The following is a 20292-nucleotide window of genomic DNA, read 5'->3' on the forward strand; positions in this document are numbered from 1 at the left end:
GTGAATATCCAGTGGTCCAATCTGATTCATCCCTTTCCTTCTAGAGTTTACATAGGTAAAGAACTCTTTTGCTGTTTTTTTTTTATATTTTTTGCCAAGGATTTCTCATAATCTGCCTTTGTCTGCTTAATCTCCTTTGTGACTTGGTTACAGACCAGCTTATATCTATCATAGGTTTCCATGTCACCCATTAATTTATATGTATCCCATGCATTTTTCTTCTCTGCCACATGTCTCATTAGTTCATCTGACATCCATTTAGGACTTAACTTTGAACAGTATTTCTTAGTTGGTATGTAAAGCCTAGTAGTTTCCAAGATTAATTCTTTGAATGCCCTCCCATTTTTAATTTCCTGTTGGTAACATCATAAGTTGGTCCCACTGTATAGAATTTAAATACTGTCTCAGATCACTGTAGTTGCCTTTACAAAAGCAAAAACCCTTCCCTTTACCCCTGATGGTAGTTACCTTTCTGAGTAAATCTCACTTCAGCACACTGTGATCACTGCCACTTAGTGGTTCCTTTATCTGCAGATTCTTTATGCATGAAGAATCTCTACTAATAATCAGATCAAGAGTATTACTCCCTCTAGTTGCCTCCCGAACATGCTGATGTAGAAAACAATCATCCAGTAAATCCACAAAAGCCTTGCTAGTGTGTGTGACCAACCTTCAAATTCCATTCAATATCCGGGAAATTAAAATCCACCATTATAAGACTCTCTGATTTACTGGCCCACTCTATTTCCCTGTACAGTTTCTTATTATACTCATCAGAGTCATTAGGCCTATAACACACTCCTACTCTCAATTTTGATCTCCCAGTGCTTATGTCACACCAAACTGACTGGACACTGCATGGTCCAGTGATGTCGACTGGCTGTACTTCCTTGGATTTTATATGTTTCTTAACTAACAGCATAACCCCTCCTCTCTTGCTATCCTTTGTATACACATTGTACTCCTCAAATTCCAGTTCTGCATTCCTTATATCTGTGTTACACCACATCTCTGATATCCCAACAATATCTGCCTTTGATGTTTTGACCAACACCTCAAATTCATCAAATTTATTCGCCAAACTCCTAGCATTGGTATATACGCAAATATACATGCACCTGTTCCTATTCTTAGCTACCCTAACACAACCCATGTGTTTACTTGTACTGCAGTGATTAACATCAATCTCTGAAATACCCTGCATCTTGTTTTCCAGGCTGCTGCTCATTTCAATAGAAGCAGGACAGGAATCACTTTCACCTCTGCCAGCAGCTACTGTTAATCTATTAGTCTGTGTATCCCCCCCCCCAAGTATTTGTCTCCCATCAGAGCCATGCCGGTTGAATTTCCTCTCATCTGAGAAAATAACTGACTTCCACTGCTCGGGGGTCATTTTGACATGCTCCTTACACCAAATTAATCAGGCCTTTTTCATTTTTGTGTGAGTAGCGGCTTCTTCTTAGGATGATGGGCTACAAGTTCATTTTTGAAGAGGCGTCTTCTGACTGTTACTCTACTTGCTACCTCTCCTGTATATTCTTCCCATTCTCTTTTCAGCCAGATGAAGAAGCTTTACGGTTTTTTAGGCATAAGCGCTTCAAAACACGTCCTGTTTTGGCATAGAGGCTCGTTTGCATCTGGTTCCTTTTTTCCTATCACCAGAACCAGTATTCTTGAGTTTGGAAAGAAATCCACTCACTGTTGACTGATTACAAGACACACAATGAGCAATATAACGGGAAAAACATCCTTTCTCACATAAAGCAAACAATAGCACTTTTTCTTTGTGGTGTCAACTGCATGAACTTGCCATCCTGACACAAGCAAGGCATAACTGCAACTCTTGCAGAGCATGCTTATATAGCATAAAGTGGTCCAATCTGATTTGCTGTTTTGTCAATCGTATCTGATGCAATCTGTAAGAAATATTGCCATATACTTATGTTATTCGGATGACAATTATAATTTTAAGGGGTGATGCACCCCTTAAAATTACACCACTTACGATTTGTATGTCGTAGCAGTTGTTTATATTTAGGTGGTGCCTGTGTCCTGTCTGGTTGTATGATGATGAATGCAAGATGACAAATGTCTGTAGGAAAGTTGGATTACATGCTGTAATTACTGTCTACCCCTAAATAATGTTATGCAGCAATACCTCGCATAGCACTGATAATTGTTCCGTGTTATGTGAAACTGTGCTAATCGAGGTATAATTATAATGGATTTAATTGAATGCATACCAGAGAAACAGTCTATAAACAAATATTAATAAATCTCTAAACAATTTGCACTTGATAGCCAATTAAAAGGATTTGAAATAAAAAAATAATACAAAAATTTTATTAATGAAAAGGTAACATCATGAGAGATGAGAAAAAAGCTTTATTGTTTATTTAGGTATTCCAATGGTGAAGTTCTCTCTTCATTTTCTCAGCATACAAGTGTTTAGCATTGAATCCCATCTTGTAAAATTTCCATATCTTGATGCTATGTTCAACATTCGGATCTCCATTCATAATCACCAACTCCCCGAAAAACTTTCTTCTGTTGAAAATTCTTTTGGTGCCACTTCAGAATTGTTTTCCTCTTCTTCATGTGCAGTTTGCTTGTCAATTTCAGGAAGAGTTGCATCATCTAAGTCATTTGCATGTGAGTCAATGCAGTCACATACATTGGCAGTGTCCAAATATTCAAATTCCAAATCTTTTCCGATCTTCACGTCTTCGGCTGAACTTGCAATTCAAAACCAGTGAAATCATTTACCAAATGGGTAAATGCGTGCAAATTTGGCAGCGTGCAAAACACGCTGCCAAACAGAACGCATGTTGTTGGCAGTGATTTCTAGCCTAGATGCAAATATATTTTCGGTCATATTTAAAGGGGTAAAAAATAAATTGTGAAATGAAAAGTTTGAAAAGCTATCATGTCATCTTGTCAGGATGGAATTAAGAATATTGAATATGGTGCACATTGCCGCTGACTGCCTGAGGTGTTCTATGTGAGTTAATAGAGTTGGCACTTCAGCATATATGTAGAGTACGTGTCTAGGCTATTGCATGAGTTTTAATATGTACAGTAAATTTTCAACTTAAACTTAATTGAAAACCGTGTTATGGTTAAACCCATGCTGTTTGAAGCCGTGCTAAGCGAGGTATTGCTGTATATAAAAAAATGTGTGTACTTGTGTATGTATGACAGGTGAGTAAACGATCAGAGCATATGGAGAGTGTGTTTTGCTCTGGCAGGCCCCCCAATTAGACTGAAGTTGAGGCAACCTATTAGGACTTCCCTCAGCCCTGCTATCATCTTTCCTGCCCCTGCATTTCGTGGATCTGCTGATGCTAGCTAGTGTAGGATTTGTAACAAAGATGTACTCTCTATGCCTTCATTGCTATTTCTTCCACATGTAGAGCACTCTGACCTTATGATTTTACTCCTCTTTCAGAACCTACTTCCCTCTACCACCTCTCATCCAAAACTTTTTGTCTGGTGGACTCTATCCCCAAAACTTTCCCTGCTCTTAACAGTCCTCTCCCTGTGTGGAGGATGGGCTCCTACCACAGGGGTGCCCCTCTTTAACTTCCATTTTTTTCAGGTGGAAACCTACCTACCATCCACCTTCTTTACCTTCACCTATAATCCCCTACTCAGACTGTCTTCCCCCACACTCCTTTCTAAAATAAAAACTTCTCTCTCTCTCTCTCTCTCTCTCTCTTTTTTTTTTTTTTTTTTTTTTTTAGGCCCCTTCCTGGCAAGCTTTGGAGATGCCAGGGTTTGCCCCAGTCAGAAAACCTTACATTCTGTGTGACCTGGTTCACCTCTTCACAGTGATGGATGGACAAGGGAGGTCCTCTCTTTCTGGAGACCCCGTATCTTAAGTGGCCAGAGGAACAACACTACTCTACACAGACTACACAATGGCTCACACTATCTCTGGCCTTTACAAAATTTGTATTGCAACACAGAGTATACTACGAGGAGTTGGAAGGAAGACACCAGTGCTGCAAGGCAGTGTATGCACTATCTCCTTTCTGTACACATTGTACTCTCTATGTTCCAACTCTGCATCCCTTATGTCTAAAAAAAGAAAAAAATTCTGTACAGAAATTTTTTTTTTGTTTTGTTTTCCAGATTTCTTATATCATAAGTTATGACAGGCATGTTTACCTATTTGGTTTTTTAGTAAAGGTTTAATTCTTAATTCTAATTTCAGTGCTTGATTTCTTTTAGTAGCATTGACTAATTATTGGGTGGTTTTTCCCTGTGTTATGTAAAGTAGTGTTTGTTGTTAAAAGGAAGGTTACTTTGAATTTATTGAGTGATGTTGACTGGCAGTCAGTTTATTTAACTTGGTGTGGCACTATAACTAACTTCAAATAGGTCATGAAACATAAAGATTTTGAATAGCTAATGATATGTAATTGAACAGAAGTGGGGAGAGAGAGAGAGTGCCATGCAAAGAACTTTAAACTTCACTTATTGCATTTCATAGTAGCAGGTGCAATTTTCCCACTGCAGCATATGGGATTCATTGATTTGGAAGAAAAGTCTGGGAACACCATTCAGACAGTTTGAGAATGCAGTTGTGAAACGTTCTCTCACTATTCTGAAAAAAAGTTTTCCAATTTTTGATTTCTGAAAGTTGTGCGATTGTAGGATTGCATCACCTGCCAACTTGTATGCTGCCTTGAAACCTTCAATCTGATTAATGATTGCCATCGTGGATTCTGTTAGTTCGCTCCACTAGTGATATCCTAGCTTATGTTACTCATCTTTGGACAAATTTGATGGAAAATTTTGGAGAAACTCAAGCAATTACTCTTGACATTTATAAGGCTTTTGAGAGTGGGTCTGGCATAAAGCCTCCTGAGTGAGCTTCCATCTTATGGTTGGTCTTTTAATTTTTGCATTTGAGCAGATAATTTCTTTTCTGATCATTCATTGCACATGATGATGGATGGCTCTCTTGTCTTCTACTTTCCCAACTAATTCTGGCATTCACCATGGTTCTGTGCTTTCGGTTATTCATTTTCTCCTGTATATTAATGACTTTTTTTCCACTGACCAGAAATCCTATCCATAGTTTTGCCAATGATATTACACTGTCTAGTTTGAGAAACCTTGCTCTGCACAAACTGCTTCTTGAATATCTATTGTCAGTTCCTTACTGAACTCTGGGTGATTTTTTTTCGTTATGGAGAAGAAAATCTGGTTAACTTCAATCCTCTAAAACCAAATCTTGTTATATTTCACAAAAAAATAAAAATAAATAAAAATTTAAAAAAATAAATAAATAAAAGTTTTGCTGCTGCAGTCATCTTCAGTAACACACAAATTTCCAGACAATAGCACTTAACCTTTGCTGGAAGTAATCCTGACTTCTGACCTTTCACTTTTACTCATGGTATTAGTTATAAACTGCTGCTGACTTTGCAGACCATAAATTTGTTCCACCATGAGATTTTTTTTTCCTGTACTTGGAAACTTCTCTTAAACTATTAGACCTTATTCAAAAAAAAGACAGCAGTTAAGTTAGTTAATGATCTCTCACGAACTCATTCAGCTGTACCACCTGTCACACAGGCATCCAATTTGTGCTATATGCCTATTCTACAGATATTTCCATTTCTTTCAAATTAACATTCTTCCAGACCACTCTAAACATGCATCAGACAATATCCATTCACAGTTCACATTTACACTCACCACTAAACTAATTTTTCCTCATTTATCTCCTCTACTTTTGTAAATAATATTTCTTGGTAACAATAAGTATTATTTACAAATATTTCCTTTGTATTTCCTGAAAATTATAGTTCAGTTGACAGAAATACATGTCCACTGTCAAAACATTTTTTGTCTTCTCAATTCATATAGTACCACAGGTTTTTACATTTGAGATTATAAAAAAAAAAAAAAGAAGCAGCAGAAAGAATGATGTGTTGCACATTTTAAATTAGGTACATTTTATTTACTAAGTTTCAAATTATATGATGTTTTTAAAAACAGTTATCACCAATCACCGCAGGAACTCACATCTGGTGAATATGGGCTTGGCACAACCAGGGTCCTGAGCTGGATATCATCATTCTTCTCTTTCTTGATGATTTCCCCCTCCCTCTCAGGGTTACTCATGAATTTTCTTTGGCTGGTGCAGCATAAGTCTCAGGCTTCCTTGCACCATATGGCTAATAATAATAATAATAACAGTGCAATTTGAATTTTCAAATTTTAAATAATGTTTCAAAAAATATTTTATATTAATTTGATCTTATGCAAATCTTGCAGGTTTTGGAACATTGTAAAGAACTGCATTGGCATTTTATAGGTCATCTTCAACGAAACAAAGTAAACAAACTAATAAGTAAGTATGACGGCATGTGCTTTAAATCTTTACATTGCCATAGCAAACAATTCATTACTGTATTTGTTTAATTTTTTAAAAATTAGTTATATTTCTTTTTGAAATGACAATTCTGTTTTAAATACCTAATCAATAATTCGGCAGGGTCATCAAATATGTTATTTCTGCGTAATGTCATAGTTGAAATGGTCTATTACTACTGTATTTTCTTCCCATTCCTGTTATAATAATTAGTTATACTTTTTCAGTTATGTATTGGTATTAGTAATGCCATATAGGCCAAGGAAGCCTATGGCTTATGCTGCACCAGCCAAACCAAAAAAGAGTAAAATAGTAATAATAATAAAATTAAAATAAAAGAAAAGGAAATAGACAACCTATACATTTCCCTCCTCTCATAGGTAACTATTCAGGTGACCTTTGAATTTCTCCAAACTGTCAGCCTCAACCACCCATGTAGGTAACTCATTCCAGTAATTTATAACTCGCTGGCTAAAATAAAACTTCCTGCAATCCAGTCTAAACTTCACCCCCAATAATTTGAATTAATGGCCCCTAGTTCTAGAATCATTTATAACCACGGGACTGAGTCAGATGCTTTGTTGAAATCTAAATAAATAATGTCAAAACTATTCCCTAAATCCAGCTCATGAGTGACCCTGTCAAAATAGCTAACCAGATTTGTTAAACAGGATTTCACTTTATTCTGTTGGTTTTCATTTTCAATGCAATGTATATAGTATGACACAGGGATGATATTCTTTTGCAATTTAGAAAACAATAAAGAACTCCCGGCGAAGGTAAAGAAAGCCTGCACGAGAACGACGAGAAACGTCGGATAACTTACGCGGAAAATTAGTTTGCCGATACGGCACTCTAGCGCTGCTCACTCGGTAAACAGACGGTAGGTGTTAACGGTCTGGAGCAAAGTCGAGAACGATATACTGATTGACAGGTAGGCGTGGCAAACGACGTGCTGATTGGTGCGCGAACACAACACACGATAACATCGGTTTAGTATCACTGTAGCAGCACTAATGGTAACTTGTCCTAATCGTACATGCCCTAACATTTACTGTAACGGTGAAAAAAGATCAGGTTACCTCGACTTGAATCCCATGGGAGCTTGAACCCCTCCCGAAGTGGAGGGGGTAACCTAACCTTTTTCTTTAGAATCAGTCATATTTAGAAATACATTCATAAAAAAATAAATTTTTTTATGACCGTATTTTTATTTTCTTGTTCAATAATATGCCCTAATGGTGAAAATAGGTCAGGTTACCTCCACTTGAATCCCATGGGAGCTTGAACCTCTCCCGAAATGGAGGGGGTAACCTAACCTTTTTTCTTTAGAATCATGAGTGGACTAGCACATAAATTGTTTATTAATAAATCATTTCATTGTTTGCCACGCCTACCTGTCAATCAGTATATCGTTCACGACTTTGCTCCAGTCCGATAACACCTACCGTCTGTTTACCGAGTGAGCAGCGCTAGAGTGCCGTATCGGCAAACTAATTTACCGCGTAAGTTATCCGACGTTTGTCGTCGTTCTCGTGCAGGCTTTCTTTACCCAAGCCGAACTCCCTTATCAATTTCAATTACAAAAGACCAATGGGAGACAAGGGCAGCGATATATGTTGAATGTTAAAACTGGTTATTGTAGTAAAACTTCACAGTAAGATTGTAAAAAAAATAAGTGTTAGTGCAAGTTTATGCATTATGATCTGTATACCGATACGATTTAGTGAAATGTTAAAACTTCAAATATTTAATATGTTCTTAACAGGAGCTGATTGACTTTATGAATAAATTTGCTAAATTGCAGCTTAGTTTGGTGGCTAGCAAATTTCTGTCATCAATTCAGAAGCCAAAACCTGCAAGCTCCAAATAGAATTCATAGATAGCAAGTTGCCCAACTGGGTTATCAGATGGTTTGTTAAATATTATATGTTGGAGAGCTATCTTTTTTTTGAAACAAGTCAATTTCTCAAAAAAAAAAAAAAAAAGAAGAAAGAAAGAAAAAACAAGGTTTCCAGTACTTCTCAGTATCATTGAAGGTAAAGAAATGATATTTTGCAGATCAGTTATGTCAATTTTAATATTAAAACCTGCCAGACACTATTATGAAAGAAGAAAGAAAGAAAGCATTGGTGTTCAGTCATTCTTGTCATTTTAATAATTCCTCATAGCAGTGCTGAGGAATTTTCAGCCAAGTGAAGAAAAAACCGAATTCAGATCTTCTCTTTCTGGTAAAGTTTTGGAAATGCTCTTGACAGTTAAGTCCAAACAGCAATGCCATTGTTATAAATAAAACTTTGACTAAAATTTTCTGAAGATGTGCGAAGTCTGCTACAGTATCATTCTTGGAGCAGTCATAACCAGTTGATGTCAAACAGATGACCCAAACGGAAATCCATGACAGAAAATTGTTAGGTAAAGTTTAAACACATAACTCTACTGGTAAACAATCTTGTGGATGTATTTTATTATAAAATGCGTATTTTATCCTGAAAGAGGCCTCTGAGGTCGGGAAAACTCATGTCTAAAAAATATATAAATTCATACACCGATCATTGAATAAAAGTTAAAATTTAATATGACTACAATCTTTACACAAAAATATTTACAATAAACTATTGCGGAATGCTAAAAACTGTAATAAAAGATCATTTACAATAAATAAAAGATCATTTACATGACTTCCTGCAACATCTCCTACTTAAGGAGATGTTGCAGGAAGTCATGTCACTGTTGAAGAAGGGAGCTGACGCTCCCGAAAGCTTCAGGTTTTTAGCGCTTTTAATGGTTTATATTTTAGCAAATTTTATTGTAAATGATCTTTTATTACAGTTTTTAGCATTCCGCAATAGTTTATTGTAAATATTTTTGTGTAAAGATTGTAGTCATATTAAATTTTAAATTTTATTCAATGGTCGGTGTATGAATTTATATATTTTTTAGACAAATGTGTATTTTGTAAGTGAAATTTAATGTCTTACGTAGTGTGGACTTTAAAACACCTCCTGCATTTTCAAAAAATCTCATTTTACTCCTTTATTTTTCAGAAAGAAGTTCTGCTTTTTGTAAATAAAAACCTCTTGTTATCCTCCTGCCTACAAAAACCTAATCTCCAGCTTTTTGAAAATCTGAAGTTGGCAGCTGTGCATTTATTTTCCAACTTTATACCTTGGCATTGAATGGGCAGGAACTCACAGAAAATGTAAAATTTTCAAGGCAGATTGGGAAAAATATAAAGTGTCCGTTTCATTAGATGAACAAATTATTCAAATATTAAATAAAGCTGCTGACCACATAACATCAACTGCTAGCTACTGGTGTTCTACACACAAACATTGTCAACAGACTGGAGGAATTCTTAAAGACACCTTCAGTTGAGACTAGTTAGCAATCTCAGGTGAAAAGAATACCGTTTCACCTTTGAGTTATTCTGCATTCTTCAGCCTGCATGATATGAAAATTGTTTTCATAAGACTAGGGCAATTAGATAGAGATTTTGTAGGTATTACTTAGTATCGGTAAGGGTATCAAATCCACATGTTACAAGTTGCAGCTCCGCTGAACGAGAAGTTTTTTAGCCATATTTAGCCGCTTTATTGACCAATTGTTATATTAAATTATTTTCTATAAGTAGCTTATAGACCTAGTCAGGATCCTTAGTTTATTCTGAAATGAGACAGTGAGATTTGGAAGTTAATTAATACTTAAGTGTCCATAGATTTACCACTCGTAACTTGCCGCCATTGTTATATGATACAACGTTATATCCCCGAACTAGATAGCGTAATCTTAGTATAGTATAGTATATAATATAATATTGTCAATTAATCAGTAAAATCTATTAATCTATTAAATTGTACTTTTTAACTAAATACATATAATGACTTAGATTACAAACGTAATATAATTGATTAATACATAATTTGATACGGAAGTTATATAAACAGAACTCGTAGATAATACTCAATACTGAAAAATATGTATAGCATTATAACTGTGTTGGGATACAAGTTTAGGGTTATAATTTTGTACTGAAATTGAAATTTTATTGAAATTAAATCGAAATCATGACTCAGACCAGAGCAGCAAAGCAAAAGGCTCAAGCTAATGGGAGTGCTATGGCTCAGGGGAGAACTGAGGAGGGCAGTTGCCCTCTGAATCACAGCCTTTTAAAATGCACTGCTTGCTTGATGTTTGTGGAGCAATCGGGTACGGGACATGATATTGCCATGGGGGATGTCGTTGTGTGTGCGCGATGTAAGGAAATCAGGCAACAACTCAGCGTTGTTATGGGCCTATATGAGAGCTTGAAGGACGGTGGATACCCTCGAAGGATCTAAATTGAGGGACCCATCAAGCTCTCAGCTGCCCACATCAATGCCAGAGCTTGCACTTGGTCATCACGCAACACAGTGGCAACCCCCAAGGCAGAACGCGCTGGTCCCACAGTAACTAGTAGTTGTTGGTGATTCTATTGTCAGGGAAACGGGGAACATGCTTTGTAAAAAGAATAGGTGGAACAGGACCAGGGTATGTCTGCCAGGGGCAAAGGTTGATGACGTTGTAGAGTGGATATCATCTTTTAAGGGCACAAAAGGTGATATATAGTTGTACACGTTGGCACTAATGATATTAAGAGTAGGAGACCAGCAGAATTACTTAACAAGTACAGGTTACTGTTGAAAAAAAGCCATGAATTAGGGTTGAATTTGAAAGTGTCTGCAATTCTGCTCAGACCCGATAGGAGGGAGTATATGATGAGAGCCTTGTCAATCAATTCGGCCCTGGAAAGATTGTGCAAGGCTGAAGGGGTAGAATTTTTTTCAGCCTGGTCTGTACTTGTTAACAGGAGAGACTGCTTCTACAGGGATGGGATAGACTTAAATAGAAAGAGTGCAAGAATATTTGCTGATGCTATCGAGGCAGTGTTAAGTGGGTTGGAAAACTGCTAGCTTCAGGGGATACAAGGACTAATAGATTAACAGTAGCCACTGGCAGAGGTGAAAGTGATTTTTACACTGCTTCTATTAGAATGAGCAGTAGCCTGGAAAACAAGATGCAGGACATTTCAGAGACTGCTCGGAGTCATTGCGGTACAAGTAAACATATGGGTAGTGTTAGGGTAGCTAAGAATAGGAACAGGTACATGTATACTTGCATGCACTGTTGAACAAAAGCCGAGAATTAGGGTTGAATTTGAAAGTGTCTGCAATTCTGCCCAGACACAATAGGAGGGAGTATATGATGAGAGCCTTGTCGATCAATTTGGCCCTGGAAAGATTGTGCAAGGCTCAAGGGGTAGAATTTTTTTCAGCCTGGACTGTACTTGTTAACAGGAGAGATTGCTTCTACAGGGATGGGATACATTTAAATAGAAAGGGTGCAAGAATATTTGCTGATGCTATCGAGGCAGTGTTAGGTGGGTCGGAAAACTGCTAGCTTGGGGGGGAGACAAAGACCAATAGATTGACAGTAGCCACTGGCAGAGGTGAAAGAGATTCTTGCACTGCTTCTATTAGAATGAGCAGAAGCCTGAAAAACAAGATGCATGGTATTTCAGAGACTGCTGGGAGCCATTGCGGTACAAGTAAACACATGGGTTGTGTTAGGGTTGCTAAGAATAGAAACAGGTGCAGGTATACTTGCGTGTCCACCAATGCTAGGAGTTTAGTAAATAAATTTCATGAATTTGAGGTATTGCTCAAAACATCAAAGGCAGATATTGTTGGGATATCAGAGACGTGGTGTCACCCAGATATGAGGGATGCAGAACTGCAATTTGGGGAGTACAACGTCTACAGAAAGGATAGACAGGATAGGAAGGGTGGAGGGGTTATGCTATTAGTTAAGAAACACATAAAAACCAAGGAAGTGAAGCCAGTCGACATCGCTGGACAGTGCAGTGTTGAGTCAGTTTGGTGTGACATAAGCATTGGGAGATCAAAATTGAGAGTAGGAGTGTGCTATAGGCCTAATGACTCTGATGAGTATAATAAGGAACTGTACAGGGAAATAGAGTGGGCCAGTAAATCAGAGAGTCTTATAATGGGAGATTTTAATTTCCCAGATATTGACTGGAATTTGGGGGCTGGTTACTCACACACTAGCAGGGCTTTTGTGGATTTATTGGATGATTGTTTTTTACATCAGCATGTTCAGGAGGCAACTAGAGGGAGTAATACTCTTGATTTGATTATCAGCAGTGATTCTTCATGCATTAAGAATCTGCAGATAAATGAACCACTAGGTGGCAGTGATCATAGTGTGCTGAAGTGGGATTTACTCAAAGAGGTAACTACCATTAGGGGTAAAGGGAAGGGTTATTGCTTCCGTAAAGGCGACTACGATGGACTGAGACAGTATTTAAATTCTATACAGTGGGACCAACCGATGATGTTACCAACAGCAAATTCAAAATGGGAAGCATTCAAAGAACTTACCTTGGAAGCTACTAGGCTTTACATACCAACTAGGAAATATTGTTCAAGGTTTAGGCCAAAATGGATGTCAGATGAACTAATGAGGCATATGGCAGAGAAGAAAAATGCATGGGATACTTACAAATTAACACATGACACAGAAGCCTATGATAGATACAAGTTGATATGCAACCAAGTTACAAAGGAGGTTAGGCAGGCGAAGGCAGATTACGAGAAATCTTTGGCAAGGGATGCAAAGAAAAACAGCAAAGAGTTCTTTACTTATGTAAACTCTAGAAGGAAGGGGATGAATCAGATTGGTCCACTTGATATTGATGGGTCAACTGTTGATGATCCTGCTCAGGTAGCTAACAAACTAAATGAATATTTTGCATCGACATTCACACATGAGGAGTTATTCAGCAAGGGGAATGCCAGAGGTGTATTCAACTCTAGCAGTAAGGTACAGAATCTTGAAATAACTGGGAGTAAAGTGGAGGAGAAACTAGCATTAGCATTAGCATTAGCATTAGTAGAGGCATTTGATGCAAGAAAGCAAGCTTATGCAGCATCAGCCAAAAAAAAAAAAAAAAGAAAAAAAAAAAAGTAACATAAATAAATAAAAATAACCACTTCCACTTCACCCCTCTGTTCGTTCGAAATACCTGTCCAGCTGAGCCTTAAACTTATTTAGGCTATCAACTTCCACGACAAGGGATGGAAGTCTGTTCCACCCACCAACCACCCGCTGGCTAAAGGCAAATTTCCGCACATCTATCCTACATCTGTCTTTCCTCAATTTGAATTTATGCCCTCTCAGGTGATTTTTCTGAGCTAGAGGAAGAATCCCATCAGCATTGAGCATGCTCAAACCATTCAAGGCTTTGTACACCTCTATCAGATCACCCCGCTGGTGCCTAGTTTCCAGACACTGTAATTTGCAAAACTTAAGCCTTTCTTCGTAAGAGAACCCATTTGTCCCATTCACCAATCTAGTTGCCCTTCTCTGTACTCGTTCCAGCAGCTCTACATCCTTCCTGAAATGAGGCCTCCAGGCCTGTATACAGTACTCTAGGTGTGGCCTGACCATTGCCTTATACAAGGGAATAATCACCTCCTTATCCCTGCTAGAAAAATTCCTATATATCATTGACAATACACCATGAGCTACTCTTGCAGCTCGTCTGCACTGCTCAGAGAACTTCATATCTGCCTGCACCACCACCCCCAGGTCCCTTTCATTCTCTACCACTGTCAGTGTAGTACCACAGAGTTGATACGTTGCTCTGGGGTTGCTGTTTCCCATATGTAGTACTTTACATTTGTCAATGTTAAACTTCATTTGCCACCTCGAAGCCCATCTGCTCAACCTTTCCAAATCCTGTTGCAGCAGCATAGTGTCAGTAGTGTCCTTGACAACCCTGCCAACCTTCGTATCGTCTGCAAACTTGGACATTAAGCCTGATATACCATCATCAATATCATTTATAAATACAGAAAACAATAAAGGCCCCAATACTGAACCCTGAGGGACTCCACTAATAACATTAGTCCACGATGAGCAGTGTCCATTGATTACCACTCTCTGTCTTCTCCCCCTCAACCACCCCTTTATCCATAGCAGCAACTTGCCTCCAATGCCACACTGCTCCAATTTGTGCAGCAGTCTTCCATGTGCAACAGTATCAAAAGCCTTTCTAAGATCCAAGTATATAATATCAAAGTTATTCCCTGCATCCAGTTCTTTTGTGACTGCATCATAGTATCCAATCAAATTGGTCAGGCAAGACTTCCCCTTAACAAAACCATGCTGTGTCCTAGCTATAACTGAAGTCTTGTCTAGATGATCCTGCAGTGCTTCTTTCACCAGTGCCTCCATTAATTTTCCGGGAACAGAAGTTAAACTCACAGGTCTATAATTACTTGTGTCAGCCTTTGATCCCCCTTTGTGAATTGGGGTCACATTTGCACATCTCCAGTCAATGGGTACCTCCCCTGAGTCCAAGGAAGCTCTCATAATTATGGCTAAGGGTTTGCTTACCTCATTTGCTGCCTCCTTTAATATAACTGGATAGATCCCATCCACCCCAGGTGCCTTTCTTGTGTTTATCTTCAACAATTTCTCCTCCACTTTGCTCTCAGTTATTACAAGATTCTCTAGCTTACTGCTAGAGTTGAATACACCTCTGGCATTCCCCTCGCTGAATAACTCCTCATGTGTGAATGTCGATGCAAAATATTCATTTAGTTTGTTAGCTACCCGAGCAGGGTCATCAACAGTTGACCCATCGATCTCAAGTGGACCAATCTGATTCATCCCCTTCCTTCTAGAGTTTACATAAGTAAAGAACTCTTTGCTGTTTTTCTTCGCATCCCTTGCCAAGGATCTCTCGTAATCTGCCTTCGCCTGCCTAACCTCCTTTGTAACTTGGTTACAGATCAACTTGTATCTATCATAGGCGTCCGTGTCACGTGTTAATTTGTATGTATCCCATGCATTTTTCTTCTCTGCCATGTGCCTCATTAGTTCATCTGACAACCATTTAGGCCTAAACCTTGAACAATATTTCTTAGTTGGTATGTAAAGCCTAGTAGCTTCCACGATAAGTTCTTTGAATGCTTCCCATTTTGAATTTGCTGTTGGCAATATCATCAGTTGATCCCACTGTATAGAATTTAAATACTGTCTCAGTCCATTGTAGTCGCCTTTACGAAAGCAATACCCCTTCCCTTTACCCCTAATGGTAGTTACCTCTTTGAGTAACTCCCACTTCAGCACACTGTGATCACTGCCACCAAGTGGTTCATTTATCTGCAGATTCTTAATGCATGAAGAATCACTACTGATAATCAAATCAAGAGTATTACTCCCTCTAGTTGCCTCCCGAACATGCTGATGTAGAAAACAATCATCCAATAAATCCACAAAAGCCTTGCTACTGTCTGAGTGACCAGCCCCCAAATTCCAGTCAATATCTGGGAAATTAAAATCCCCCATTATAAGACTCTCTGATTTACTGGCCCACTCAATTTCTCCGAACAGTTTTTAATTATACTCATCAGAGTCATTAGGCCTATAGCACACTCCTACTCTCAATTTTGATCTCCCAATGCTTATGTCACACCAAACTGACTCGACACTGCACTGTCCAGCGATGTCGACTGGCTTCACTTCCTTGGATTTTATGTGTTTTTTAACTAATAGCATAACCCCTCCTCCCTTCCTATCCTGTCTATCCTTTCTGTAGACATTGTACTCCCCAAATTCCAGTTCTGCATTTCTTATATCTGTGTGACACCACGTCTCTGAAATCCCCACAATATCTGCCTTTGATGTTTTGAGCAATACCTCAAATTCATCAAATTTATTTACTAAACTCCTAGCATTGGTGTACACACAAGTATACATGCACCTGTTCTTTTTCTTAGCTACCCTAACACAACCCATGTGTTTACTTGTACCCCAATGATTCCCAGCAGTCTCTGAAATATCCTGCATCTTATTTTCCAGGCTGCGGCTCATTCCAATAAAAGCAGTGCAAGAATCACTTTCACCTCTGCCAGTGGCTACTGTTAATCTATTAGTCCTTGTATCCCCCCAATCTAGCAGTTTTCCGACCCAACTGTTGAAGATAAACACAAGAAAGGCACCCGGGGTGGATGGGAGCTATCCAGTTATATTAAAGGAGGCAGCAAAGGAAGTAAGCAAACCCTTAGTCATAATTATGAGAGCTTCCTTGGACTCAGGGGAGGTACCCATAGACTGGAAATGTGCAAATGTGACCCCAATTCACAAAGGAGGATCAAAGGCTGACACAAGTAATTATAGACCTGTGAGCTTAACTTCTGTTCCAGGAAAATTAATGGAGGCACTGGTTAAAGAAGCACTGCAGGATCATTTAGACAAGACTTCAGTTATAGCTCAGACACAGCATGGTTTTGTTAAGGGGAAGTCTTGCTTGACCAACTTGATTGGATACTATGATGCAGTCACAAAAGAACTGGATGCAGGGAATAACTTTGATATTATATACTTGGATCTTAGAAAGGCTTTTGATACTGTTGCACATGGAAGACTGCAACACAAATTGGAGCAGTGTGACATTGGAGGCAAATTGCTGCTATGGATAAAGGGGTGGTTGAGGGGGAGAAGACAGAGAGTGGTAATCAATGGGCACTGCTCATCGTGGACTAATGTTATTAGTGGAGTCCCTCAGGGCTCAGTGTTGGGTCCATTATTGTTTTCTGTATTTATAAATGATATTGATGATGGTATATCAAGCTTAATGTCTAAGTTTGCAGATGATACAAAGTTTGCCAGGGTTGTCAAGGACACTACTGACACTATGCTGCTGCAACAGGATCTGGAAAGGTTGAGCAGATGGGCTGAGAGGTGGCAAATGAAGTTTAACATTGACAAATGTAAAGTACTACACATGGGAAACAGCAACCCCAGAGCAACGTATCAACTCTGTGGTACTACACTGACAGTGGTAGAGAATGAAAGGGACTTGGGGGTGGTTGTGCAGGCAGATATGAAGTTCTCTGAGCAGTGCAGACGGGCTGCAAGAGTAGCTCATGGAGTATTGTCAATGATATACAGGAATTTTTCCAGCAGGGATAAGGAGGTGATTATTCCATTGTATAAGGCAATGGTCAGGCCACACCTAGAGTACTGTATACAGGCCTGGAGACCTCATTTCAAGAAGGATGTAGAGCTGCTGGAACGAGTACAGAGAAGGGCAACAAGATTAGTGAATGGAACAAAGGGGTGCTCTTACGAAGAAAGGCTTAAGTTTTGCAAATTACAGTGTCTGGAGACTAGGCACCAGCGAGGTGATCTGATAGAGGTGTATAAAGCCTTGAATGTTTTAAGCATACTCAATGCTGATGGGATTCTTCCTCTAGCTCAGAAAAATCACCTGAGAGGGCATAAATTCAAATTGAGGAAAGACAGATGTAGGATAGACGTGCGGAAATTTGCCTTTAACCAGCGGGTGGTTGGTTGGTGGAACAGACTCCCATCCCTTGTGGTGGAGGTTGATAGCCTAAATAAGTTTAAGGCTCAGCTGGACAGGTATTTCGAATGAACAGAGGGGTGAAGTGGAAGTGGGTTTTTTTTTTTTTTTTTTTTTTTTTGGCTGATGCTGCATAAGCTTGCTTTCTTGCATCAAATGCCTCTGCTAATGCTAATGTACACCAGTGCTAGGAGTTTGGTAAATAAATTTGATGAATTTGAGGTATTGCTCAAAACATCAAAAGCAGATATTGTTGGGATATCAGAGACGTGGTGTCACACAGATATAAGGAATGCAGAACTGAAATTTTGGGGAGTACAATATGTACAGAAAGGATAGACAGGACAGGAAGGGAGGAGGGGTTATGCTATTAGTTAAGAAACACATAAAATCCAAGGAAGTGAAGCCAGTCAACATCGCTGAACAGTGCAGTGTCGAGTCAGTTTGGTGTTAGAGTAGGAGTGTGCTATAGGTCTAATGACTCTGATGAGTATAATAAGAAACTGTACAGGGAAATGGAGTGGGCCAGTAAATCAGAGAGTCTTATAATGTGGGATTTTTACTTCCCAGATATTGACTGAAATTTGTGGGTTGATCACTCACACAGTAGCAAGTCTTTTGTGAATTTATTGGATGATTGTTTTCTACATCAGCATGCTTGGGAGGCAACTAGAGGGAGTAATACTCTTGATCTGATTATCAGTAGTGATTCTTCATGCATTAAGAATCTGCAGATAAAGGAACCACTAGGTGGCCGTGATTACAGTGTGCTGAAGTGGGATTTACTCAGAGGTAACTACCATCAGGGGTAAAGGGAAGGGTTTTTTCTTTCGTAAAGGCGACTATGATGGTCTGAGACAGTATTTAAATTCTATACAGTGGGACCAACTTATGATGTTACCAACAGCAAATTCAAAATGGGAAGCATTCAAAGAACTTATCTTGGAAGCTACTAAGATTTACATACCAACTAAGAAATATTGTTCAAGGTTTAGGCCTAAATGGATGTCATGAACTAATGAGACATGTGGCAGAGAAGAAAAATGCATGGGATATATATAAATTAATAGGTGACATGGAAGCCATGATAGATATAAGCTGGTCTGTAACCAAGTCACAAAGGAGATTAGGCAAGCAAAGGCAGATTATGAGAAATTCTTGGAAAAGGATGCAAAGAAAAACAGAAAAGAGTTCTTTGCCTATGTAAACTCTAGAAGGAAAGGGATGAATCAGATTTGTCCACTGGATATTGGTGGTTCAACTGTTGATGATCCTGCTCAGGTAGCTAACAAACTAAATAAATATTTTGCATCAACATGCACACATGAGGAGTTATTCAGGGAGGGGAATTCCAAAGGTCTATTCAATTCTGACAGTAAGCTAGATAATCTTGTAATAACTGAGAGGGAAGTGGAGGAGAAATTGTTGAGGATAAACATAAAAAAAGGCACCCTGGGTGGATGGGATCTGTCCAGTTATATTAAAAGAGGCAGCAAAGGAAGTAAGCAAACCTTTAGCCATAAGGTGAGCCCATAGACTGGAGATGTGCAAATGTGACCCCAATTCACAAAGGAGGATCAAAGGCTGACACAAGTAATTATAGACCTGTGAGTTTAACTTCTGTTCCAGGAAAATTAATGGAAGCACTGGTTAAAGAAGCACTGCAGGATCATCTAGACAAGACTTCAGTTATAGCTCAGACACAGCATGGTTTTTTTTAAGGGAAAGTCTTGCCTGACCAATTTGATTGGATACTGTGATGCAGTCACAAAATAACTGGATGCAGGGAATAACTTTGATATTATATATTTTGATCTTAGAAAGGCTTTTGATACTGCTGCACAAATTGGAACAGTGTGGCATTGGAGGCAAATTGCTGCTATGGATAAAGGGATGGTTGAGGGGAGAAGACAGAGAGTGGTAATCAATGGACACTACTCTTCGTGGACTAATGTTATAAGTGGAGTCCCTCAGGGTTCAGTGTTGGGTCTATTGTTGTTTTCTGTATTTATAAATGATATTGATGATGGTATATCAGGCTTAATGTCCAAGTTTGCAGACGATACGAAGGTTGGTCAGGTTGTTAATGACACTAATGACAGTACACTACTGAACAGGATCTGGAAATTTTGAGCAGATGGGCTGAGAGGTGGCAAATGAAGTTTAACATTGACAAATGTAAAGTACTACATATGGGAAACAGTAACCCCAGAGCAATGTATCAACTTTGTGGTACTACACTGACAGTGGTAGAGAATGAAAAGGACCTGGGGGTAATTGTACAGGCAGATATGAAGTTCTCTGAGCAGTGCAGATGGGTTGCAAGAGTAGCTCATGGTGTCTTGTCAATGATATACAGGAATTTTTCTAGCAGGGATAAGGAGGTGATTATTCCCTTGTATAAGGCAATGGTCAGGCCACACCTTGAGTACTGTATACAGGTCTGGAGGCCTCATTTCAAGGAAGA

At 38.7% G+C, this 20292-nt stretch overlaps 1 protein-coding gene across 2 annotated transcripts in view; it reads left to right on the forward strand.

Moving 5' to 3' along the window:
- The window catches only part of LOC150078226 (pyridoxal phosphate homeostasis protein), a 95880-nt gene that overhangs the window by 61114 nt on the left and 14474 nt on the right, over positions 1–20292 (forward strand). For both annotated transcript variants that reach the window (XM_090384633.1, XM_090384634.1), the window contains one exon: positions 6292–6367. In XM_090384633.1, coding sequence (XP_090240759.1) covers positions 6292–6367 — 76 coding nt within the window. The remainder of the gene's footprint in view (positions 1–6291; positions 6368–20292) is intronic.

This window comes from Mastigoproctus giganteus, chromosome 11 (assembly GCF_048544385.1).
Source record: "Mastigoproctus giganteus isolate SK-2022 chromosome 11, ASM4854438v1, whole genome shotgun sequence".
Taxonomy (NCBI): Eukaryota; Metazoa; Arthropoda; class Arachnida; order Uropygi; family Thelyphonidae; genus Mastigoproctus; species Mastigoproctus giganteus.